The following is a 27,005-nucleotide window of genomic DNA, read 5'->3' on the forward strand; positions in this document are numbered from 1 at the left end:
AAAAAAAAAAAAAAGAAAAGAAAAGAAATATGCAGAGAAACAAAGAATAAGGTAATAACTGTGTACCTATCAATGAGTGCCATTAATTGTTGACACTTTTCCATTCTAACCTCATCTTTTTTTTTTTTAAGAAAAAATATTAAAAGCTGCAATTGCAGCCACCTGAGGAGGGGTGGTATAGCACAGTGGAGTACATATGATCTGAACGCCCACTGCTTTGGTTCATCATCCCTGACTGTTCACTTACTAGCTGTTCACCATCAGCAAATTGTTTAACCAGCTCATCTGTAAGAGGGGATAATAGTGTCCATCTTATAGAATTGCGAGGATTAAGAATACATTCAGGTCACTTACAACGACCAGTTTCTGGCATAGAGTAAGCATTCAATAAATATGAATAATTAGTATTTTCTCTACTTTCTCTCTCTCTCTCTCTCTCTCTCTCTTTCTCTCTCTCTCTCTTTCTTTCTTTCTTTCTTTCTTTCTTTCTTAGACAGTCTCTGTCATCCAAGCTCACTGCAACCTCTGCCTCCCACACTCCCAGGTTCAAGGTGCCTCAGCCTCCTGAGTAGCTGGGATTACAGGCATGTGCCATCACATCTGGCTAATTTTTGTATTTTTAGTAGAGACAGGGTTTCACCATGTTGGTCAGGCTGCTCTCGAACTCCTGACCTCAGGTGATCTGCCTGCCTTGGACTTCCAAAGTGCTGGGACTACAGGTGTGGGCCACCACGCCTAGCCTACTCCTCCTTTTCATCTGAGCTAGAAATGGACTATTTGTAGCTCTTTTAATCTTTTAGGATACAAACAGTCAAGCTTATCATTTTGCTTGCTTACTCTTTCTAATAAGTGTATGTTAAGGGTAAACTTTCCTAAACAACGGTGTTTACAAATGTTACTTGTTCTCTCAATGCAGTTATGAGTTAGGGGAATCCTGGCATACTTTGCTTAAGATCAGTGTTCATAAACTACTACTGACTTGTTCATGTGAGAATAACTGTTCCACAGGGATGCCAGAGGACTCAAGCATATTCAAGAATTTCCCCAATATCTTCCATGATTGTTGGGTTCAAATTCTTGGACAAATACATTGTTGCCAGGATGAGAAGGTTACTTGACACAAAGAATGGCTACTTAAAGCTTAAGGAATCTCCTGTGGCTGCTATATTGAGAAAAAGTTATGGGCATGGCAGGCATTCCATAGGTTGTTTAGAAGTGGGCTTACATAAATATTAAGCATCAAGCAGTGATGCTTAATATTTGTTTTCAGGATGCTACTTTGGATGCTTAGGATAAAATTTAAACTCCTTGAGTAAAGGGACCACACTTTCGTATTTCTATTACACTAACTGGGACAAAAGAACTCAATAAATTCTTATGAATGAAGACAGCTCTCTGGTAATTAGTAATAAAACATGTCTACCATTTAGTTTAGGATGGTAAGCTAATATCATTCATTTGTAGGCATCTGTATCAGCAAACAAGAGGAATCTAGCTAGTTTAAATACAAATGGAATTTATTTATTTATTTATTTGAGATGGAGTCTTGCTCTGTCACCCAGGCTGGAGTGCAGTAGCATGATCCCAACTCAGTGCAACCTCTGCCTTCTGGGTTCCAGTGATTCTTCTGTCTCAGCCTCCTGAGTAGCTGGGATTACAGGCATGTGCCACCACACCCGGTTAATTTTTTTATTTTTAGTAGAGAGGGGGTTTTACCATGTTGGCCAGGCTGTCCCCAAACTCCTGACCTCAGGTGATCTGCCCGCCTCAGCATCCCAAAGTGCTGGGGTTAGAGGCATGAGCTACCATGCTCTGCCATTCTTGATATTGTTAATATATGTTTTTACTCTGAAAAAGTTTTTTTTAAAATTAATTAATTTATTTTTGAGACAGAGTCTTACTCTGTCGCCCAGGCTGGAGTGCAATGACATGATCTTGACTCACCGTAACCTCCACCTCCTGGGTTCAAGTGATTCGCCTGCCTCAGCCCCCCGAGTAGCTGGGAGTACAGGCATGCACCACCACATCTGGCTAATTTTTGTATTTTTAGTAGAGACGAGATTTCACCATGTTGGCCAGGCTGGTCTTGAACTCTTGACCTCAGGTGATCCACCTACCTCGGCCTCCCAAAGTGCTGGGATTACAGGCGTGAGCTACCATGCCTAGCCTATTCTGACAGTTTTAAAGCAGTGATGTAATTAAATTACATTAATGGGGAAAACTTCACTTCATTTTGATTTAGAAGAGTTCTCCATTGTCAAAATTATAAATTCTGTAACTTAGCATTATGTATTCCTTTATTCCATTTTTCAGAAAAAAGGAGATCTGCTATGCTCGTAAATACTACCTTTTTCTTTCTGATGATGTGTATCAAAAGTCTATTTAATTTTCCTCCTTTTTTTTGAGACAGAGTCTCACTCTATTGCCCAGGCCGGAGTGTAGTGGCACAATCTTGGTTCACTGCAACCTCCGCCTCCTGGCTTCAACTGATTCTCCTGCCTCAGCCTCCGGAGCAGCTGGGATTATAGGCATGTGCCACCACATTTGGCTAATTTTTGTAGTTTTTGTAGAAATGGGGTTTCACCATGTTGGCCAGGCTGGTCTCAAACTCCTGACCTCAGATGATCTGCTTGCCTTTGCTTCACAAAGTGCTGTGATTATAGGTGTGAGCCACTATGCCTGGTCTAATTTTCCTCTATTAATACTGTATTAGGCTGGGAAGACTCACTGCTCTAGCAATCCTCAAATCTCAATGGTGTAAGAAAATAAAAAGTTTATTTTTTGCCCATGTCACAGTTTGGTGCAGGATGGTAAGAAGGATCTGTTCCCCTTTGCCTCTGGAGACCCCAGCTGCTTCTGTGTAGTTCCTAGAAAAGTCTCAGCAGCTGAGAGGTGAAAAGGTGTGGAGGATTGCATGGAAGTTTTTATGAGCCATGCCTGTGGGGTGTTGAATTTCATGTCCTTTCCTATTTCATCAGCCAGCAACCAGGTATATTTCCACATGAAACTGGAAAGGAGGCAAGGATATGTTGCCCAATAGGATGCTCCGAGCAGGGCATTCAGAAGAATGAACAGGTTTGGAGAAGGCCCGTCTGCTGTGTTCTCAACTTCCTTTAGTATTTTCCTTACAACTTATAACTTTAAATGGAAAAGGCAAAGATAAATACTAGTGCTCTATCAGTTAGGATACAGATGTAGCTGCTGTAACAAAGGCAAAACAAAAAACCATAATGCAATAACTTAAACAAGATACAGTATTTTTCTGGCTTGCATAAAAATCTCAACAAAATGTTCCAGGGTTGACATGGCAGCTCCATAGAGTCACGTACCTAAAGGCTCCTGGTATATTGTTCTGCCTCCCCGATCATGTAACTTCCTTCTTGTCATCTGAGATGACAACTTTACCTCCGCTGTTGTGTCCACATTCTGGGAAACTGGAAAGAGAAGAGAAAGTGGAAGGCATGCCCTTCCCTTTAAAGGCATAACCCAAGAGTTATCTATATCACTTGTGCTTATGTCCCATTGGCCAAAACTTAGTTACCAAATTTTGGTAAGCACCCTTGCTGCAGTGGGAGTTGAGAAATGTAGATCTTTATTTAGGTAAGAAAGAAGAGGGCATGGAGGGCACAGTCTTTACATGCCAGACCTTAGTCATGGCTTCACATCTTGTTGGAAGGGAGGCTGGCTATTGTAGCCTTTCACTGGGTGGCCATGTGCCCAGCTAGATCTCAGGAGCACTCTTACTAAAGTAATGCATGGAGAATGGATAGTATGAGAAGTAGTTTCTACTACAAGTGACTTTCATAAAAATAACTCCTATAAGAAAAACAAACAGAACCTAAAGAAAACTAATCCAGAGGGTAAAACATGGGGAAAAGAGGCTGGGCACGGTGGCTGACGCCTGTAATCCCAGTACTTTGGGAGGCAGAGGTAGGCGGATCACAAGGTTAGGAGTTTGAGACCAGCCTGGCCAATATGGCGAAACCCCGTCTTTACTAAAAATACAAAAATTAGCCGGACAGTGTGGCGGGTGCCTGTAGTTCCAGCTACTTGGGAGGCTGAGGCAGAAGGATTGCTTGAACCTGGGAGGTGGAGGTTGAAGTGAGCTGAGATTGCGCCACTGCCCTCCAGCCTGGGCAATAGAGCAAGACTCCAACTCANAAAAAAAAAAAAAAAAAAAAAAAAAAAAAAAAAAAAAAAAAAAAAAAAAAAAAAAAAAAAAAAAAAAAAAAAAAGCAGGTTTCCCAGGTACAAAATGAGACTGAGGTACATAAGTAGAAAATGATAATCCTTTTCATTTTGTCACAAAAGTCCCTACTTACATTTTAAAATTCCATTAAATATCACCTTTCTGATATTCCCATTTTATTTATCTCTCTTTTGGCATTTACCTAGCATTCTCCAGGACATTCCGAGCTTTGTAACTCTCTCAAGGTGACTCTGCAGACGATGCAAAGTAGTTAAGAGTAGAACCCCTAATACTGATGTGTTTATAGGTGAGATGGTCTGATGTCTTAGATTTGCTTTAAAATGTTCCTGCAAAAATAAAAAGGGGAATAGATGAAACAAGATGGACAAAATGTTGATTCGTTGATGCAGTGTAATGGGTATGTGGTGATGATAGCACTATTTTATCACTTTTGTATATCTTTTAAAATTTCCATAATATAGCAAAACACAGTCCAGTCCCTCAAGACAGCCAGATTTGGGTTCAAACCCTAGTTTGACCTTTTACTCGCTGAGTGACTTTACCGTGCTATAGCTTCAGTTTCTCCAAATGGAAATAATATATACTCCATTAGGATTCTTGTAAAGTCTAAAGTAAGAGGACATCTGAGGCTTTAGCATATGGGCTGGTCCTTAATAGTTGCACTAATTTTTATTTTATTTTTTATTTTTGTGATGGAGTCTTGCTCTGTCGCCCAGGCTGGAGTGTAGCGGAAGGATCTCAGCTCACTGCAACCTCCGCCTCCCGGGTTCAAGCGATTCTCCTGCCTCAGCCTCCTCCCGAATAACTGGGATCACAGATATGCGCCATCATGCCCAGCTACTTTCTGCATGTTTAGTAGAGACGGGGTTTCAGCATTTTGGCCAGGCTGGTCTTGAACTCCTGACCTCAGGTGATCCGCCTGCCTCGGCCTCCCAAAGTGCTGGGATTACGGGCGTGACCCACTGCGCCCAGCCAGTTGCACCTTATTAGTTGTACTAATGAGGGTTTCTGCTTGCAAGCAACAGACACTGACTCTAGTTGTGGCTTATTTCTTTCACATGCAGATATTAAGTGGCAGAGGTAAGACTTGAGCTAAGCTCGGATCTCTGATTTCTAGACTTAGAACTTTTTATGTTATCACAGTGGTTCAAAACCTCAACTGGATTTGTGCTTTGCATTTACACTTTCAAACACACAGCAGTGTAGTCTGGGCATTTGTGTGGAACTTCGAATTCTCAAGACTCCAGGGTGGCCAAGGGGCGGAGGTGACTCACTGACATTAACCGGCCTGGCGGCACGTAGGTTGCTGAGGCGATACTGGACGGTACGGGGTTTGCCGGCTGCAGGCCGCCGGAACTCACGCGTGTCCCTGCCTCTCTCATTCCCGGGGTCGGCTCTGGCTGTTGGCCTCCAGCTCCGCTAGGGGCCGGACGCGCCGCCCGGGTCCTAACGCGTCTCCCTCAGGCGCCGGGTTCCTGACTCCCGGCTCCCGGCTCCCGGCTCCCGGCTCCGGGCTCCGGCTGATCGGGCAGACCACCCACCCTCCCTCCCCGCAAGATAGGGGGGCGGGGCATCGGGTTCCTGGCTCGTGATTGGCTGAAGCCCAGGCGCTCCCCTTCTCCACCTCCTCCAGCGGGGTGAGAGGTCAGCTGAGAGACTGCTGGGTCGACAATGGCGGGGTTCTGGGTCCGGACAGCATTGCTGGAAGCTGCTGGACGGCGTGGGCGGTGGCCGCCGCAGCAGCTGATGCTGAGCGCGGCGCTGTGGACCCTGAAGGTGAGAAGCGGCGGGGCGCTGGCGGGCCCGGGCTTCACCGGGCTTCCTGCCGCGCCGCCTCTGGGTGGCCGGCGCCGGGGGAGCGCTGGCTGGGTCCGGCTGCTCCAGCGCCCCGGTTCCGCCTCAGCTGCACCCCTTGTTCTCCTCCTCCCTCCCGGAGTTGGCGCGCCAGTGGGCTCAGGATGCCTCCCGCTTGCAGCAGCTGTTCTTCGCGGGGATCCCGCGGGGCAGAGAGGCCTAGGGCGGAGGCAGTCGGGTGCCCTCACGCCCTTCAGGGCGGCTGATGGCTTCGGGCTGGGATGTTCCTGCCTTGCCTGAGGTCTGCTTCCAGGGTCTGGCGGCATTGGCTTTGTCTTAAGCTTTCCAGGGTGTGTTTTTAGGTGTCCTCATAGTTTCCGTGTTCCTTTGCCTCTTTCCAGCAGTTTTGAAGGAAGACTCTGAACTGTTGATCAAGTAGAGTTAGGGTTGTGAGTTTATCTTAACTTTTACAGTATTATACCATGTCAGGACTGCTAATAGGTTTTGCGTTTCACTTGAAAGCCTGTTTTAATTGTATGACACCCCAGGCTACTGTGTACCAAATGCATCCCATGATCTTATTTTCCTTTTCTGTGTAGTGGCGAGCCTAGTTTTTGCACTGTTCTAAACACACTGCATGACTGTTGTGTATGCCTATGCCATCATGGTGGCGGCTTGACTTATAGGTTGGGGTGCTTGTGTGTGCTTCTGAACGCTTTCTCCCGTCAACATCAAGTCTCTTGTAATTCTGGGGCACAGACCACCTAACCTACTTTAATAATAAGGCTTGTTGAGGCACTGGAACAAATTCTTTAAAATGAAGGTCCCCTGAAAACCACCTGTCAGCTGGTTCAGTGTGCTTGTTACATTTCCTTGTAAAAAATAATTATTAAAACATTGCCACATAACTTGATTTATAGTCGTTGAAGTTTAGACGTTGAAGACACTTTAGAGAAGACCTGCCCCATCCTACTCTTTAAAGAGGGGGAAACTGAACCCCGAGTGGGCAGTAGGAGAGCTGGAGCTTATCATGGACGTGGAAGTGAGCTGGCACATATGTTTGTTTTGTGTCGAATTCAGCGTGTGCATTTTCACTGTTCTCTGTGTTGCCATAAAGTTTACTGTTCTTTAATCTTTATCTCTGTTCATCTTTGTTGGCCACTTTAGTTGCAGCTGTTAAGACTTACCCATTTACATAGGAGGCAGCTCGGTATGGTGGAAGGTGTGGGCTTTGGAGACAAGCACATGAGGCTTTGTATATTGGACAGGTCTCTTCCTTGGGCCTCAGCTTCTTCCTTGTAGCTATTTTTTCAGCTAATATTTACTGGATATCCCCTGTGTTCCACTTCTGGTGAATAAATATGGTTTCTGCCCTCTTAGGAATTGTACTCTTGTAGGGAGAGACAAATAAGTGTAAAATGCTAGGGAGATGCCCTGGTGCTATAAGAAAATAAAATAGAGGGTCTGATCAAGCCAAGATTTTGAGTTCTGTGCCCTAGATTCTGTTCTGTTGCTTTACTTGAACTAATTTATTCAATCTCATAACAGCCATGTAACTCCCATTTACAGAAACTAAGTGTTCATGTGACTTGCTCAAAGCTATAGTGCCAGTAAGTGGCAAGCTCAGGATTTAGAATTCCAGAACCTGTGCTCTTAATCATACTATACTACCTAAGGTAAGGGAATGTTTTCCTTTGGAATTGAAAATTGAGACAAGTTTTGAAGCATGAAGTGACCTTCTCTAACAGAGGAGATTAATGTGATATGTAAGAGAGCAGTGTGTGCAAAGGTCCTGTGGCCAGAGGGAATGACAAGTTAGAAGAACTGAGAAAAGCCTACAGAGGCTCTGATTCAGAGAGTAGATGGTGCTGGAGAAGTTGGCAGGAGTCAGACCATGCTGGGTCCTACAGATCATATTATGAGGTTTGGTGTTTGTCTTAGATCAGTGGGAAGACATTGATGTAGGAGGTAGGAGGGATGACACTGACATTTTAGATTGGAGAGGCCGAGAGGAAGGCTGTTGCTGTTACTGTACTTACTTTTGTACACTTGTTATACACTTACTGTGTAATACATAAGCTTTGATGTTTCTTACCTGGTTTTTTCCTTTTAATGTGTTGGCAGAGACTGCATCTTGTCTATTTCTGTGCTCTTAGTACAATGTTTGACACAATAGGTGCTGAATGTGTAACAATAGAGTAGCATTATGTTTGTGCCAGTAAAGAATTCCTCCTTGGGGTGGGAGGCATCTCTGAAGTTCACTCTCTAGGGGAACCTGAGCTGCTGCTTAGCTTCTCTCCGTGCCTCTCTTCCATGAACTTGAAATGTGCTCTACTGAGTCTGTTTGAAGCTGAACCTTTTGAAGATTTTAACCCCTCCCATCCCTCCCTCCACCTCTGCAAACCTTTTTGTTGGTTGGAAAGCAGCCAGCTAACTCTAGGGTCTAGTCTAGAGAATTCTGACCATTCTTTTGGCCAGTCAACAGAGTTTGTTTATTTTTAGGGTATATGTAGTTCGCCTTTTAGTCTTACTTGTTTTGTGTATCAGTTTTAAATCACATTGTTTAATGCCTAGTTTTTTCTTCTGCTTAAATGTTTTCAGTGGCTCTAGGATATTGGTTTTATGGTAATTGCTAGAGTTTTTATTGAACTCTTAGATGTTTTGTGTGATTTTTCTTTCTTTCTTTTTGTTTTTTGAGATGGAGTCTTGCTCTGTTTCCAGGCTGCAACCTCCACTGCCTGGGTTCAAGCGATTCCCCTTCCTCAGCCTCCTGAGTAGCTGGGACTACAGGCGCATACCACTATACCTGGCTAATTTTTTTTTTGTATTTTAGTAGAGATGGGGTTTCACCATGTTGGTCAGGATTTTCTTGATCTCCTGACTTTATGATCCACCTGCCTCAGCCTCCCCAAGTGCTGGGAATTACAGGCGTGAGCCACTGCACCTGGCCATGTGATTTTTCATACATTAACTTTTATCCTTGAACAACTAGGTCAAAAATTCCAATTTAACAGTAGAGGAAACAAAGCTTAGTGCAGTTAAGTAATTGCTTAAAAGCACAATTGGCTGAAGTAGAATTTGAACCTTGGATAATATGATTCCAAAGGCTTTCCCCTCCCTCCCTTCCTTCCTTCTCTCTTTCTCTCTCTCTCCCTTTCTTTCTCTCTTTGTCTCTTTTTTTCTTTTCTTCTTTCGACAGGGTCTGGCTCTGTCGACCAGGCTGGAATGCAGTGGCACGATGTTGCCTTACTGCAGCCTCTGCCTCCTGGACTCCCATCCTCCCATCTCAGCTTCCCAAATAGGTGAGACCACAGGCCCATACCACCACACCTGGCTAATTTTTAAAAATTTCTCTGTAGAGATGGGGTTTTGCTATGTTGCCCAGGCTGGTCTCAAACGCCTGAACTGGAGCAATCCACCCTCCTCAGCTTGCTATTCTAATTACAATTTGTCTCCTTTGAATCATGGTCTCATTATATGATGCATTCATGAAATTTGAATGTTTAAACTCTGTGTTCCTTGAAATCCGTTATTTTCTTTTGTACTCAGTAAATATGGAAAATAATGTTTAGGCTTACCTGAATGCTTTAAAATTGCCCAGAGGTTAATCTTTCCAGCATGCTGATACATTTCTGACAAATCATCTGGGAAAAAAAAGTTCTGAGATTATTACAGCAACTAGTTTCTGGTGCAAAAAATGTTATAGACATATATTTATACATATTATTTGGACAGGAAACTGAGCCAGCCAACCATGTGACTATATGGGGGCCTAGCATTGCAGACCAATGCCATGGCGAAAGCTCTGAGGGGAGATTGCATTTGGCATAAATCAGGGATGAAGGTGGCAGCTGTGGTTTGAGTGAACTGAATGATGGGTGATCTTAGGAGATGAGGGAGGAGCAGGTAGGCAGGACAGAGTCATCAGGGGCTTGTCTTTGGAATTTAATAATGAGAGTGCAAATGGAGGCATTTAAGCACATTGAATTTATGTTTGGAAAAGATGATTGTGACTGCTGTGTGGCAAATGTCTTAGTAGGGGCGGGAGTAGGACTGGGGATGGGGTGGGAAGAGTAGAAACAGAGACAGTCTGGAAGCATTGTAGAAGACTAAGCTAGAGATGATGGTAACTTGCGCTAGGGTGGTAGTACTGGAGTTGGTGAGAACTGGTCAGACTTGGGATCTATTTTGGAGCTAGAGCCCCTATCTTGCTGTGGGGTTTGAAGGCAGATGGAGACATACCCTGTTTTGAGCAACTGTCTTGGTGTCATCTTTCCAACAGCACATGCTTACTTTGTGTCTCTGTGAAACATTTTGATAATTCTTGCCATAAACTTTTTCAGTATTACTGTCTGTTATGGTGATCTGTGATCCGTGATCTTCAGTATTCTTACTGTAAGTATTTTGGGTTGCTGTGACCCACGCCCATATAAGATGGAGAAACATAATTGATAAATGTTGTGTGTGTTCTGACTTCTCCAGCCAGTTATTCCCCCATGTCTCTCCCTCTCCTCAGGCCTCTCTATTCTCTGAGACACAATAATATTGAAATTAAGCCAATTAATTACCCTCTAAGCATCCTAGTGAAGGGAAGATTCTAGTTTTTAAATCAAAAACTAGAAATGATTAAGCTTGGTGAGGAAGGCATGTCAAAAGCCAAGATAGGCTGAAAGCTAGGCCTCTGTGCCACATTGTGAATGCAAAGGAAAAGTTCTTGAAGGAAATTAAAAGTATTACTCCAGTGAGCATACAACTGATTTAAAAAAGTGAAACAGCTTTATTGCTGTTACGGAGAAAGCTTAAGTAGTCTGGATTGAAGATCAAACCAGCCACATTTCCTTAAGCCATAGCCTAATCCAGAGCAAGGCCCTCTCTTCAATTCTACAAAGGCTGAGAGAGGTGAGGGTGCTGCAGAAGAAAAGTTGGAAGCAAACAGAGGTTAGTTCATGGATTTAAGAAAAGAAGCCATCTCTGGCTGGGCATGGTGGCTCACGCCTGTAATCCCAGCACTTTGGGAGGCTGAGGCGGGCAGATCACAAGGTCAGGAGTTTGAGACCAGTCTCACCAACATGGTGAAACCCTGTCTCTACTAAAAATAAAAAAATTAGCCAGGTGTGGTGGTGCGTGCCTGTAATCTCAGCTACTCAGGAGACTAAGGCGGGAGAATCGCTTTAACCCAGAGGCAGAGGTTGCAATGAGCCGACATTGCGCCATTGCACTCTAGCCTGGGCAACAGACAAGACTCTGTCTCCAAAAAAAAGAAAAGAAAAGAAAAGAAAAGAAAGAAGCCATCTCCATAACATAAATGTAGAAGCAGCAAGTGCTGATACAGAAGCTGCACCATTGTCCAGAAAATCTTGCAAAGATCGTTCATGAAGTTGGCTACACCAAACAGCAGATTTTCATTGTAGATGAAATAGCCTTCTATTGGAAGAATACGTTATGTCATCTAGTGCTTGGAGAACAGGAGAGGAGAAGTCAGTGCTTGGCTTTAAAGCCTCAAATGACAGCACCTGGGGTGCTCACTATCACACCTGGCTGTCGTTTGAGGCTGTGAACCCAGACACTGACTCCAGAGGCTGAGGTTGGAGGGTCACTTGGGCCCAGGAGTTTGTGTCCAACCTGGGCAACATAGCAAGACCCCATCCCTAAAAAACAAAAAAGCAAGCAAGCAAGCTTGAAAGGACAGTCCGACTCTTGTTAGGGGCTAATGCAGCTGATGACTTTAAGTGGAAGCCATGCTCATTTACCATTTTGAAAATCCTAGGGCCCTTAAGAATTATTCAAAGTTGACAGACGTTGCCTGTGCTCTAGAAATGGAACAACAAAGCCTGGATGACAGCACATCTGTGTACAGCATGGTTTACCGAATATTTAAGCTGACTGTTGAAACCTGATGGTCAGGACAAAAAGATTCCTTTCAAAATACTACTGCTTATAGACAATGCACTTGGTTACCCCAGAGCTCTAATGGAGCTGTACGAAGAGATTAATGTTATTATTTTTTTTTGAGATGGAGTCAAAGTCTCACTCCGTCACCCAGGCTGGAATGCAGTGGCACGATCTCGGCTTACTACAACCTCCGACTCCAGGGTTCAAGCAATTCTTCTGCCTCAGCCTCCTGAGTAGCTGGGATTACAGGCGCGTGCCAACATGCCAGGCTAAGTTTTGTATTTTTAGTAGAGACAGGGGTTCACCATGTCAATCAGGCTGGTCTCAAACTCCTGACCTCATGATCTGCTCACCTTGGCCTCCTATAGTGCTGGGATTACAGGTGTGAGCCAACACGCCTGGCTAGTGTTATTTTATGCCTGCTAATATAATGTTCTCTAGCCCATGGATCAAGGAGTAATTTCAACTTTCAAGTTTTATTATTTAATAAATAATATTTCATAAGGCTATATAGAGCCATAGATAGTGATTTTTCTGATGGGTCTGGGCAAAGTAAATTGAAAACTTTCTGGAAAGGATTCATCGTTCTAGATAACATTAAGAACATTCATGATTCATGAGAGGTTAAAATATCAATATTAACAGGAGTTTTGAGAAATAGATTACAACTGTGAGTAGTTTAGGACTTCAGTGGAGAAAGTAACTGTAGAGGGATGGAAATAGCAAGAGAACTAGAGTGGAGCCAGAAGATGTGACAGAATTGCTGCAATCTCATGATCAAACTTGAAGGGATGAAAAGTTGCTTCTTATGGATTAGCAAAGAAAGTCCTTCCTTCCTTTCTTTCTTCCTTCCTTCCTTCCTTCCTTCATTCCTTCCATCCTTCCTCCCTCCCTCCCTCATTTCCTTCTCTCTTTCTTTTTCTCTCTCTCTTTCTTTCTGAAAGTGGTTTCTTTCTCTCTCTCTCTTTCTCTTTCTCTCTTTCTTTCTCTCTTTCAGGTTCTCACTCTGTCACCAAGGCTAGAGTCTACTGGCTCTATCATGGCTTACTGCAGCTTCAACCTCCCAGGCTCACATAATCCTCCCACCAGCCTCCTGAATAGCTGGGACTAAAGGGTTGTGCTACCATGCCAGCTAATTTTTATTTAAAAAATTTTTTTTATAGATGGGGTTTCACCACATTGCCCAGGCTAGTCTCAAACTCTTGAGCTCAAGTGATCCACCTGCCTTGGCCTCCCAAAGTGCTAGGTTTACAGGCATTGAGCCACCACTTGCAGCCATAAAGTGGTTTCTTGATATGGAATCTATTAATGGTGGAAGATGCTGTGAACATTGATGTAATGACAAAAAAGGATTTATAGTATTACATCAACTTAGTTGATAAAGCAGCGGCAGGCTTTGGGAGGATTGATTCCAATTTTGAAAGATGTTCTATTGTTGATAAAATACTATCAAAACATTATCACATGCTACAGAGAATCTTTCATGAGAGGACATCAATACAGCAAACTTCATTGTTGTCTTATTTTAAGAAATTGCCACAGCCATCCCAACCTTCAGTAACCACCACCCTTATCAGTCAGCAGCCATCAACATCAAGGCAGGACCCTCCATCAGGAGAACGATTATGACTTGCTGAAGGATCAGATGATTGTTAGCATTTTTGAGCAAACATTAATTGTTTTGACAGTAATTGATTGGAACTGAACCTGCAGTATCTGTAAGACATGTCCAAATAGGGGATTGCTTCTTGGCCTTTTGGCTAAAATCAGTGTACAGATAGGGAAAGGAAGGAATCAAGAGTGACTTTTGAAGGGTAGACTGGCAAGGCCGCTATTGTATGATTGTGTTTATATGCAGTCTCCAGAATAGACTGATTCATGAAGACAGAAAGTTGATTAGTGGTTGCCCAGGGCCTACAGGAGAGGGGATGGGAGTGACTGTGCACAGTTAAGGGGTGTCTTTTTGGGGTGATAAAAAATGTCCTATAATCAGTAGCCGTCATGGTTCCATGCCTTGTGAATATACTAAAAACCACTGAGTTGTATACATTTTTAAAAGGGTAAATTTTATGGTATGTGAATTACATCTTAACTAAAAAATAAAAGAATGACTTAAATCAATTGTCCAGGTTCTTGCGTATTAAGTGTCATAGAAATAGGGAGGGTTAAGGCTTGGGAGGGAAAAGCAAGACAGTAGTTACATTGAAACACATCATTGTTTTGACAGCTGGAGCTTAGCTACAGTCTGTTCCCACAGGGAGCTCTAAGCAGTATTTCTCAAAGTGTGGTGATTAACCATCGGCATTACTGGGGGACTTGTTAGAAATGCACATTATCCAGCTCTAGCCCAGACCTGCAGAGTCTGAAAATCTGATGATGGAGCCTAGCAATCTGTTTTTTTAACAAGCCTTTCAGGTGATTCTGATGCATGGTGAAATTTGAAAACAACTGCCCTAGATCAGCACTGCCCACTAGAAATATAAGGTGAGCTGCAAATGTCATTAAAAATCTTCTGACACTTGGCCAGGCATGGTTGTTCACACCTGTAATCCCAGCAATTTGGGAGGCTGAGGCGGGTGGATCACGAGGTCAAGAGATTGAGGCCAACCTGGCCAACATGGTGAAACCGTGTCTCTATGAAAAATACAAAAATTAGCTGGGTGTGGTGGTGTGTACCTGTAGTCCCAGCTACTTGGGAGGCTGAGGCAGGATAATTGCTTGAAACTGGGATGTGGTGATTGCAGTGAGCTGAGGTCATGCCACTGCACTCCAGCCTGGTGACAGAGCAAGACTCTGTCTCAAAAAAACAAACAAACAAACAAAAACCCACTGACACGTTAAAAAAGTAAAGTGAAGAGACTAAGGCTGAAGGATCACTTGAGGCTGGGAGTTCAAGAGCAGCCTGGGGAAAATAGTGAAAACCCTCTCTCTCCCCTGTCTCTACAAAAAAATTAAAAAATTAGTGGGATATGGTGGCACGCATCTGTAGTTCCAGCTGAGGTGGGAGGATTGCTTGAACACAGGAGTTCAAGGCTGTAGAGAACTATGATCCTGTCACTGCACTTCAGACCTCAGTGAGGTCCTGTCTTAAAAAAAAAAAAAAAAGGTAAAACGAAGCCAGGTGTGGTGGCAGGGACCTGCCTCAGCTACTCAGGAGGCTGAGGTGGGAGGATCACTTGAGCCTAGGACTTAGAGGCTTCCCATGGGCTGTAGTTGTGCCTGTGAATGGTCACTGCAGTCTAGCCTGGGCAAATGTAGTGAGACCCCCATCTCTTAAAAAAATAAAAAAAAAGTAAAATAAGATGAAATTAATGTACTTTATTTAACATAGTCAAAGTATTATTTGAATATGTAAATGTAAAAATTCACTAATGAGGTCTTTTACATTTTTGGGGTACTAAATTTTCAAAATCCAGTTCGTAGTTTACTCTTAGAGCACATCTGAATGTGGCTTGTGACTGCTGTATTTGATGAAACAGCTGTAGTGCACAGACTGTGCTACTGATCAAGTCCCACCTTGAGGTGCCAGGACTGGCCTTTTGAATGCAGTGTTAGTCAGCCCTCGGCCAGGCTGGGTGGAGGTAGCTCTCAGGCTTGATGAACTATATAGAGTTCTCCATCAACTCCAACTGTACTGAGATGGGGAACGTGGTTGAGATGAGGGAGCAAGTGTGAGCCGTTAGTTGTCAACACAGCAACTAGAGAGGATCTGAGTGGCCACTGACAACACCTGCTACAGGGGGATGGGGAAGAATGGCCTGGTTGGGGAGTCAAGGGTAGGACAAGGAAGCTATAGAGTTGACATATATAGTTTCCTGGTGCTTGAGCTTAGAGGCAGAGCCCAGAGAATCTTGAGTCTCGAACAACTCTCTCAATTATTAGGTGTTTAGCTTGGCTTTTGGCAGACACTGAAGATTGGGATGGTCTCTGACTTCCTGAAGACTAGTCTATTTGAAAGAAAAGCTGTGCTTCCAGGAAAAAGCCAGACTGACTTAAGTGTCCTCAGAGAAGGGCATGTTCTCAGAACCCCTTGGGCTCTGTTACAGTGCACAATGATACTCAATGGATGCGTCCAAGCTCTGTGTTGTAATATAGGGATAAGACCTTCAACTGAAATTTTAGAGATGAAAATGCAAGATAAAGTAAACTAATGTTTACTTTGACTTTGGTGAGATCATTTTATAGTTCCATTAACCTAGTTTTGAGGAAAGTTTCTTCTTTGAAGCAGAAGCATTCTGATAATGAATTTATCTGATAAGCCGTACCCTATCCACCTTCTTTTTGTCTAGGTTATTGTGTGCTCATAATATATGCAAGACTGTGCTGGCCATGTTCGACATTCTTATTTAATCCTCATAGCAACATTGTGACCTGGATAAGTACTATTATCCCTAGTGTACAAATGAAGAAACTTTCTATATGTATGGAAAATGTCAGAGTCAGGATTTAAATCCAGGTCAGAATCTAAGTCTAGACCAGATCTCTTATTGACTATAGTATTCTCTGATGGTAACTCCCAAGTGGTTCTGGTATAATTTTGAGAAAGAAGGTGACAGGTCCATATTTGGATTTAGTTTTCAGGTAATACCTTACATATTTTGACGCTTCACTGTTTATAAAAACTCATTTGATCCTTTTAACAACTCCTTAGCAAACGCCTCCTTCAGGGAGGTGTCATCACCTACAGTTTGTAGATGGAGATGGGGGCTCAGAAAGACGATTAACTCAATAACTCATAGCTGAGAGTTGACCCAAGTCTTGTAACTCTGAGGGTCAATGGCACTTTCCATGTGCCAGGCCATTTGCAGATATTTCTTGTTGATGTGTGGAAAATATGGCAATATGTTATTGGGAAGTCATTTTGCACAACCCGACCTTTCTCCTTTTGGCTGTGATTGGCTAAATAGTCTTTATACATAGGGTTGATTAACGTTCTTTTTCAGAACCTTTGTTGCTAGGAAATACCTTACAAAGAAGTTTGGGCTGGGCGTATAGCCAGTTTGTTAGATGCTTAACAAAAACAACAAAAGTTAAGATTCTGTGTAGAGGTCCAAATTAGCAGACTTCTACGAACGTTTTCCTGCATTTAGAAAAGAAATGTCATGTGTGGCTTTACAAAAATTGCTTGATTGTTGACCTGATTCTTCATTATTGACTTTTCGTGAATATCTGCCAGGAGTAAACAGGAATAGAGGCTTTATGGGGCTGACTCCAAACCAGTTCAGATTTGTGAGAATGGTTCACACTTGTATTTTTCCTTGGTAGTTGTTCTGTTGTAGTTGTGTTTGCTCATACAATGTCTACTTCAAGTTACTGGCTAACCAGTAACGAGCATCTATGGTTTTTACTACTTTGGGCTGCATTATTACAAGTTCACATATGTACAAGCTCTGTGGAACAACATTGTATCTTTGAGTAGTAGCTATTAGTGTTTATGTGGGAATTGCCACTTTTTTTTTTTAATCTCAAAATAAAAAACTTCAGAAAGCTCTTGACCAATCTGTTGTTAGATCTTGTAACCATTAGTCTCAGCCTGTGACCTTTGAAAAATTAAAGTCCTTGGGACTCAACTTTATCCAAAAATTGGGGATAATATTTTTAACTCACAGTTATGCTTGAAGGAATATATGAGGGAGAGTCTTGATCTTTAATAGGGACACAGTAATAATTTCCCATTCACAGTTGCTTGTTGTTTTTGGTCTTTTACTTGGTAAAGGTTTTATTTTATAAACTATATCTTGAGGGAGGTGGTGCCAAGATGGCCAAGAGGAGGCAACACCGGAATGCAGCTCCCAGCAAATGAGAAGCAGAGGGCTAGAGGACTTCACAATTCCAAGTCAGGTGCCGGGTTCATTTTGGGGGGACTGGAAGGACTCTGAAAATAGCCCAGGGAAGGAGCCAAAGCAGGGCAAGAGCTGCCCAGGGAGGGCGAACCAAGACGGGGCTGGGCGTGTCCCCACCTGGAACATGCAGCCAGCTCCGAGGGTGGGGGGACTTCACCCCCTCAGTGCTCCAATTCAGATCCTGTGCTTACCTCATCCCTCTTGCAACCTATGGTCCATGCCTGCCGGACTGAGAGGCACTGTGGGTTGTGATGCAAATCTGAGCGATGCTTCCTGCCCCTTGCCACAAGTTGTTGGCCAGACCTGGGCAGAAGTTTGGACTAATGCCAGCGGGACGGAACAACCCATCCTGCAGAAAGAGGCAGAGTTGAAAGCAGGGAAACCGGCCATAAAGGCTGACAGGCCCCAACCCACAACAAAACTCAAACTGAAGCCCACACGCCAGAGAGCTTGGCAGCAAATACACCAATTTCAGCTCAGGGAAGGAGAGGTGCCATTGGGAAGGTAGGGCTAATATCACCTGCAAACAAACCCCAGAGAAAGACCACCCACCCATCCACCTGAGTGAATCCAAGGCAGCCCAGCAGTGTCTCTACAGGCCAAAAAGATACAGCCCCAACTGCAACAGAAAGGATGTCCACTCAGAGATTTTTCCCAAAATCACCAACTTCAAAGATCAAAGGGAGATAAATCCACAAAGATGGGAAAAAACAGCGCAAAAAGGATGAAACCTTCAAAGACAAGAACACATCTTCCCCTCCCAGGGATCACAACTCCTCACCATCAAGGGAACAAAACAAGACAGAAAATGAGTGATGAATTGACAGAAGCAGGCTTCAAAAGGTGGATAATAACAAACTTCTCTGAGTGAAAAGACCATGTTCAAACCCAATGCAAAGAAACTAAGAACCTTGAAAAAAGGTTAGACCGAATGCTAACTAGAATAACCAGGAGAATAAATGACTTGATGTAGCTGAAAAACACAGCACGAGAACTTCACGAGGCATGTCCAAGTTTCAACAGCCAAATCGATCAAGCAGAAGAAAGGATATTATCAATGAAATAAAACGAGAAGGCAAGATTAGAGAAAAAAGAGTGAAAAGAAATGAACAAAGCCTCCAAGAACTATGGGATTATGTGAAAAGACGTAATCTACGCTTGATTGGCATACCTGAATGTGTCAGGGAGAATAAATCCAAGTTGGAAAACGCTCTTCAGGATATTATCCAAGAGAACTTCCCCAACCTAACAAGGCAGGCCAACATTCAAATCCAGGAAATACACAGAATACCACAAAGATATTCCTCAAGAAGAGCAACCCCAAGGCATGTAATCGTCAGATTCACCAGAGTTGAAATGAAGGAAAAATCCTAAGGGCAGCCAGAGAGAAAGATTGAGTCACCCACAAAGGAAAGACCATCAGACTCACAGTGGATCTCTTGGCAGAAACCTACAAGCTAGAAGGAAGTGGGGGCCAATGTTCAATATCCTTAAAGAAAAGAACCTTCAATCCAGAGTTTCATATCCGGCCAAACTAAGCTTCATAACTGAAGGAGAAATAAAATCCTTTGTGGACAAGCAATTGCTGAGAGATTTCATCACTACAAGACCTGCCTTACAAGAACTCCTGAAGGAAGTACTAAACATGGAGAGGAACAATGAAGAAACCATGTCAACTAATGGACAAAACAACCAGCCAGTAGCAAAATGGCAGGATCAAATTAAAACATAACAATATTAACATTGAATATAAATGGCTTAAATGCCCCAATCAAAAGACAGACTGGCAAACTGGATAAAAAGTCAAGACCCAATGGTGTGCTGTATTAAGGAGACCCATCTCACGTTCAAAGACTCACATAGACTCAAAGGGATGGAAGAAGATCTACCAAGCCAATGGATAGCAAAAAAAAGCAGGGGTAGCAATCCTAGTCTCTGATAAAATGGACTTTAAACCAACAAAGATCAAAAGAGACAAAAAAGGGCATTACATAATGGTAAAAGGATCAATGCATCAAGAAGAGCTAACTATCCTAAATATATATGCACCCAATGCAGGAGCACCCAGACACATAAAGCAAGTTCTTAACAACCTACAAAGAGACTTAGACTCCCACACAATAATAGTGGAAGACTTTAACACTCCACTGACAATATTGGACAGATCAACGAAACAGAAAGTCAACAAGGAAATCCAGGACTTGAATGCAGATCTGGACCAAGCAGTCCTAATAGACATTTACAGAACACTCCACCCTGAAACCACAGAATACACATTCTTCTCAGCACCACATCACACTTACTCTAAAATTGACCACGTAATTGGAAGTAAATCACTACTCAGCAAATGCAGAAGAATGGAAATCATAGCAAACAGTCTGTTGGACCACAGCCCAATCAAATTAGAACTCAGGATTAAGAAAAGCACTCAAAACTGCACAATCACATGGAAACTGAACAACTTGCTCCTGAATGATGAATGAATAAACAATGAATTGAAGGCAGAAATAAAAATGTTCTTTGAAACCAGCGAGAACGAAGACACAATGTACTGGAATATCTGGGACACATTTAAAGCAGTGTCTGGAGGGAAATTTATAGTAATAAATGCCCACATGAGAAACAAGGAAAGATCTAAAATCGACACCCTATCATCAAAATTGAAAGAGCTAGAGGAGCAAGATAAAAAAAAAAACCACAAAAGAGAAGACAATAAATAACTAAGATCAGAGCAGAAATGAAGGAGATAGAGGAAAAAAAAGCCAACCCTACAAAAAAATCAATAAATCCAGGAGCTGGTTTTTTGAAAAGATCAACAAAATAGACTGCTAGCTAGACTAATAAAAAAGAAAAGAGAGAAGAATTGAATAGATGCAATAAAAAAACGGTAAAGGGGAGATCACTGCTGATTCCTCGGAAATAAAAACTACCATCAGAGATTACTACAAACAGCTCTATGTGCATAAACCAGTAAATCTGGAAGAAATGGATAAATTCCTGGACACTTGCACACTCCTAAGACTAAGCCAGTAAGAAGTTGAAACCCTGAATTGACTAATAACAAGGTCTGAAGTTGAGGCAGCAATTAATAGCCTACCAACCAAAAAAAGTCCAGGTCCAGAGGGGTTCACAGCTGAATTCTATCAGACGTACAAAGAGAAGTTAGTACCATTCCTGTTGAAACTATTCCAGATAATACAAAAAGAGGGAATCCTCCCTCTTTCTGTGAGACCAATATCATCCTGATATCAAAACCTGGCAGAGACACAACTAAAAAAGAAAACTACAGGCCAATATCCATGGTGAACATTGGTGCAAAAATCTTCAATAAAATACTGGCAAACCAAATCCAACAGCACATCAAAAAGCTTATCCACCACGATCAAGTAGGCTTCACCCAGGGATGCAAAGCTTGTTCAACATACGCAAATTTATAAACGTAATCCACCACATAAACAGAGCCAAATACAAAAACCACATGGTTATCTCAATAGATGCAGAGAAGGCCTTCAACAAAATTCAACAGCCCTTTATGCTAAAAACTCTCAATAAACTAGGTATTGATGGAATGTATCTCAAAATAATAAAAGCTATTTGTGACAAACCCACAGCCAATATCATACTAAGTGGGCAAAACCTAGAAACATTCCCTTTAAAAAGTGGCACTAGACAAGGATGCCCTCTCTCACCACTCCTATTCAATATAGTATTGGAAGCTCTAGCCAGAGTAATCAGTCAAGAAAAAGAAATAAAGGGCATTCAGCTAGGAAAAGAAAAAGTCAGATTGTCCCTATTTGCAGACGACATGATCGTATATTTAGAAGACCACATCATCTCAGCCCAAAACTTCCTTAAGCTGATGAGCAACTTCGGCAAAGCCTCAGGATACAAAATCAATATGCAGAAACCACAAGCATTCCTATACACCAACAACAGACAAACAGAGAGCCAAATCATGAGTGGACTCCCATTTACAATTGCTACAAAGGGAATAAAATGCCTAGGAATACAACTTATAAGGGATGTAAAAGATCTCTTTAAGGAAAACTACAAACCACTGCTCAAGGAAATAAGAGAAGACACAAACAGATGGAAAAACATTCCATGCTCATGGCTAGTTATAATCAATGTTGTGAAAATGGCCATACTGCCCAAAGTAATTTATAGATTCAATGCTATCCCCATCAAGTTACCATTGACTTTCTTCACAGACCTGGAGAAAACCACTTTAAACTTCATATGGAATCAAAAGAGAGCTCGCATAGCCAAGACAATCCTAAGCAAAAAGAACAAAGCTGGAGTCATCACGATACCTGACTTCAAACTATACTACAAGGCTACAGTAATCAAAACAGCATGGTACTGGTACCAAAACAGAGATATACAACAGAACAGAGGCCTCGGAGGCAATGCCACACATCCACAACCATCTCATCTTTGACAAACTGTACAAAAACAAGCAATGGGGAAAGGATTCCCTGTTTAATAAATGGTGTTTGAAAAACTGGCTAGCCATATGCAGGAAGCTGAAACTGGACCCCTTCCTTACACCTTATACAAAAATCAACTCCAGATGGATTAAAGATTTAAACATAAGAACTAATACCATAAAAACCCTAGAAGAAAACCTAGGCAACACCATCCAGGACATAGGCACAGGCAAGGATTTTATGACTACGAAACCAAAAGCAATGACAAAAAGCCAAAATAGACAAATGGGATCTAATTAAACTTAAGAGCTTTTGCACAGCAAAAGAAACAATCAGTAGAGTGAACTGACAACCAACAGAATGGGAAAAAATTTTTGCAAACTACCAATCTGACAAAGGGCTAATATCCAGAATCTACAAAGAACTAAAGCAGATTTATAAGAAAAAAAAAACAAATAAACCCATTCAAAAGTGGGTGAATGATATGAATAGACACTTTTCAAAAGAAGACATCTTTGCCTCCAACAAACATATGAAAAAATGCTCATCATCGTTGGTCATTAGAGAAATGCAAATCAAAACCACATTAAGATACGATCTCATGCCAGCTAGAATGGTGATCATTAAAAAGTCTGGAGACACCAAGAGAGGAGTATCAATACACCAACTGTAATTGTTCAACTGAATTGTTTATTTCTGCATTCTCTACTGTCAGTTTTTACTTTCTGTATTTTAGGGCTCTTTGCTAGGTGCATTTAGATCTACTCTTGTTTATCTTCCTGATTTGGCTCCATAGGGACATTTGGAAAAGTCTGGAGACATTTTTGGTTGTTGCAACTGGGGGAATCCTCTTGGCACCTAGTGGCTAGAAGCCAGAGATACTGCTCAATGTACTGCAATGCCGGGACAGGCCCCAAAGCAAAGAATTGTTCAGTTGACAATATAGGGACTGAGGCTGAGAAACCAAACTTCTTTTAATACTTAATACCTAAAGCTCTAGCAATTTTTAAAGAATAAGTGCTTCTCAGTGTTTGGTCTGCCTTCAGTTCATTTTCAGATGCCTGAAATGTTAATTTTTGTCAGTTTTTTCTAGTTTTATATTTGCTTTTGAGGATGAGGATTTGCAGATTGCTTCACAATACCACAAAGATGGAAGTCTGTCTATCCTTTAGTATTTAACCTTTTGGTGTGTCTTTATATTTAAAGTAAGTTTCTTGTAGATAGCATTCAGTTGGATCTTCTTTAAAAAATGCTATCTGACAATGTCTGCCTTTTAATTGGGAATATTTAGACCATTTACACTTAATGTAATTATTGATAGAGTTGAGATTAAATCTGTCTTGTCTTGTGGAAAAAAAAAAGTCTGGAGACAACAGATGCTGGAGAGGATGTGGAGAAATAGGAACACTTTTACACTGTTGGTGGGAGAGTAAATTAGTTCAACCATTGTGGAAGACAGTGTGGCAATTCCTCAAGGATCTAGAAATAGAATTTCCATTTTGACCCAGCAATCCCATTACTGGGTATATACCCAAAGGATTATAAATTGCTCTATTATAAAGACACATGCCCATGTATGTTCGTTGAGGCAGTGTTTACAACAGCAAAAACCTGGAACCAACCCAAATGGCCATCAATGATAGACTGGACAAAGAAAATGTGGCACATATACACCATGGAATACTATGCAGCCATAAAAAACGATGAGTTCGTGTCCTTTGTAGAGACATGGATGACTCTAAAAACCATCATTCTCAGCAAACTGACACAAGAACAGAAAACCAAACACTGCATGTTTTCACTCATAGGCAGGTGATGAACAATGAGAACACTTGGGCACAGGGAAGAGGACAACACTTACTGGGCTAGGTGGGGGGTTGGAGGGGAGGGGAGGGGAGCGATAGCATGGGGTAGGGGGATGGGGACAGCAGACCACCATGGCATGTATATACCTATGCAACAATCCTGCAGGATGCAGGATGTGCACATATACGCCAGAGCGCAAAATACAATTAAAAAAAATAAAACAGACCAGGCGCGGTGGCTCATGCTTGTAATCCCAGCACTTTGGGAGTCCGAGTCAGGCGGATCACGAGGTCAAGAGATTGAGACCATCCTGGCCAACATGGTGAAACCCTGTCTCTACTAAAAATACAAAAATTAGCTGGGCATGGTAGCATGCACCTGTAGTCCCAGCTTCTCGGGAGGCTGAGGCAGGAGAATTGCTTGAATCCGGGAGGCGAAGGTTGCAGTGAGCTGAGATTGGGCCACTGCACTCCAGCCTGGCACCTGGCAACAGAGTGAGACTCTGTCTCAAAAAATAAAAAAATAAAACTATATCTTTTTGTATCTTTAACCTCCACTTTTGTATAGAGATTACATTTTACAATATGAGGCTTGACTCTTTAAAAAATAGTTGTATAAATTTTTGAGTTCATTTAAAAATGTTGCTATGAAAACATTTTTCTTGAGTTGCTATCCTCTTAGAAAGTTCTAAGAGGTGATACTGGTTGGTTGCCTTTTGCTGATTTATTTTCCTCCATTTTTTCCATCTAGCTTTTTCAGTGTCAATTGGGAAATTCTCTCTTTTTCTGTCTCTCTTTCTTTTCTTTCTCTTTTTTCTTTTCTTTCTTTTCAGTGGGGTCTTCCTCTGTTGCCCAGGCTGGAGTACAGTGATATGATTTGGCTAACTGCAGCCTCAAACTCCTAGGCTCAAGTGATACTCCCACTTCTGCCACCCGAGTAGCAGGGATTCCAGGCGTCTACCACCGTGCCTTGCTTAGTCACTTTTCTTAATATTTTTAAGCATTAAAATATGCTTTCTTCACAAACAGTTTAATGAATGAGAAATGTCCTTGATTACTAGTATTGCTTTCTCATATTTATCAGCCAAACCACTTTTGTACCAGAAAATGTAAAATAAGAAGTCATGCTCAAGACATCAGCAAATATAAAAATAATACTTTATTATTTTCTGGCCACTGTTAAATTTGAAGCTCCTTGAGACCAAGACTCTTGTTTTGTGTTTTTAAAAGTTCTGTGTGGTCTGTGACATTTCTGACCCTGCTCTATCCTTTTGCATGATCAGAAAGTCATTCTTCAGATTTGCTTGGCCTGTTGACAATTCTTGTTTTGCTCTTCTGGAGATTGTTTTGATGCCTTTGGTTTCTCTTATATGCCAAGGGGCTGTGTCTGTAGATACGATTTCCCTTCCATAATTGTAATTATGGTATATTGCCTAGAACTACATTTATTGATAAAACATTTTTGCTAGAAGCTAACTGGAAGAAATACCCTGAAAAAGTGTTCTAAAGCCCATCAAGTAATTGTAATTTATTTTGCTTTCCTTTTTTTGTAGCATGTTCCGCACTATTCAAGAAAGCACTTAATGGTGTCCCGTAATCTTGGTTCAGTGGGATATGATCCTAATGAAAAAGTAAGTATTTATAAGATTTTCTCAACAACTAAGTTATCATGGCCTTACTTTCTTGTCTCCACACTGTGTTCAGTGGACAGATGAGATTTTGTTAAGGCTGTGTGGTCACTGATCACTCTAGCATTATACGTTTCTATAGGTCCTCAATCTTTCAGTATTCTGTTTTTCATTGTGGGCTACAGTCTGAAACTTTTAAATTTGTTTTTGTATCTTAACCAAAATTTAATGCATTTACAATGTGTTTCCTTTGTTTTCGGTAGAATAACTAAGAAAGCATTTGTTCTTAAAGACTGGGCAGTTGACACATTTTGATTCAACTATTGAGTTTTTCTTTCACTTACTTAATTTTTTTTTGAGATGGAATCTCACTCTGTCACCCAGTCTGGAGTGCAGTGTCATGATTATGGCTCACTGCAACCTCTGCCTCTGAGATTCAAACAATTCTCCCACCTCAGCCTCCTGAGTAGCTGGGATTACAGGGACATGCCACTGCACCTGGCTAATTTTTGTATTTTTAGTAAAGACAGAGTTTCACCATGTTGGGCAGGATGGTCTCAAATTCCTGACCTCAGGTGATCCACCTGCCTCAGCCTCCCAAAGTGCTGGGATTACAGATGTGAGCCACTGTGCCTGGCCTATATGATTCATTTAGCTTGAAGGTAATTTTGTATATTATAAATTTCGGGAAAAGGGGTTTCTAAGTAAAAAGCTATTACAATAATGTTTGAGCCTTGTAGGGACTAGAAGTGATTGGAAATAAAACATGGTTTCCTGCCATGAAGGCATCAAAAAGGGCAGGAGCAGAGTTGTGGTTAAGAAGAGATTGTTCAAGGTGAATGCCATCAAAATACAACTGATAGGAATGATTGTTTGAGAATGACATGTCTGAGGTATCTTCTGAATCATCTGCTGAAGTGTATAATACTACTTTCCAGATTCTGTTGAATCTGGAGGCTTGGAGGAAGAAAGAGTCTACATATCTTCAGTCCGTTAGAAATACAATGTGAAACACAATTGCAGGGTGATATGGTTTGGCTGTGCGTCCCCACCCAAATCTCATCTTGACCTTTAATCCCCATGTGTTGAGGGAGGGAGGTAATCAGATCATGGGGGCTGTTCCCCCATGCTGTTCTTATGATAGTGAGTTGGTTCTCACAAGATCTTATGATCTTATAAGTGTTTGGAAGTTCCTCCTTTGCACTACTCCCCTGCCACCTTGTGAAGAAGGTGCCTGCTTTCATGTTGCCATGATTGTAAGTTTCCTAAAGGCTCTCCAGCCATGCAGAACTGGAGTCAATTAAACCTTTGTTTATAAATTACCTAGTTTCAGGTAGTATCTTCATAGCAATGTGAAAACAGACTAATATACAAGGCAAATGTAATTTTCAGTTTTCTTTTTC

General features: G+C 41.9%; 1 protein-coding gene and 1 long non-coding RNA gene across 4 annotated transcripts in view; one reads left to right on the plus strand and one right to left on the minus strand.

Moving 5' to 3' along the window:
- LOC119467626 overlaps nucleotides 1-5,646 on the minus strand; it is an 11,252-nt gene extending 5,606 nt beyond the window's left edge. The window contains exon 1 of the long non-coding RNA XR_005196173.1: nucleotides 5,485-5,646. This is a non-coding gene — a long non-coding RNA (uncharacterized LOC119467626). The remainder of the gene's footprint in view (nucleotides 1-5,484) is intronic.
- A 133-nt stretch (nucleotides 5,647-5,779) lies between these two features.
- PCCA (propionyl-CoA carboxylase subunit alpha) overlaps nucleotides 5,780-27,005 on the plus strand; it is a 429,187-nt gene continuing 407,961 nt past the window's right edge. For all 3 annotated transcript variants that reach the window (XM_017503569.1, XM_017503572.1, XM_017503570.1), the window contains exons 1-2: nucleotides 5,780-5,986; nucleotides 25,528-25,605. In XM_017503569.1, the coding sequence (XP_017359058.1) occupies nucleotides 5,882-5,986; nucleotides 25,528-25,605 (183 nt within the window). In that variant the 5' untranslated portion in view covers nucleotides 5,780-5,881. The remainder of the gene's footprint in view (nucleotides 5,987-25,527; nucleotides 25,606-27,005) is intronic.

The sequence above is a fragment of the Cebus imitator genome, unplaced genomic scaffold (genome assembly GCF_001604975.1).
Source record: "Cebus imitator isolate Cc_AM_T3 unplaced genomic scaffold, Cebus_imitator-1.0 Scaffold312, whole genome shotgun sequence".
In the NCBI taxonomy this organism is placed as follows: Eukaryota; Metazoa; Chordata; class Mammalia; order Primates; family Cebidae; genus Cebus; species Cebus imitator.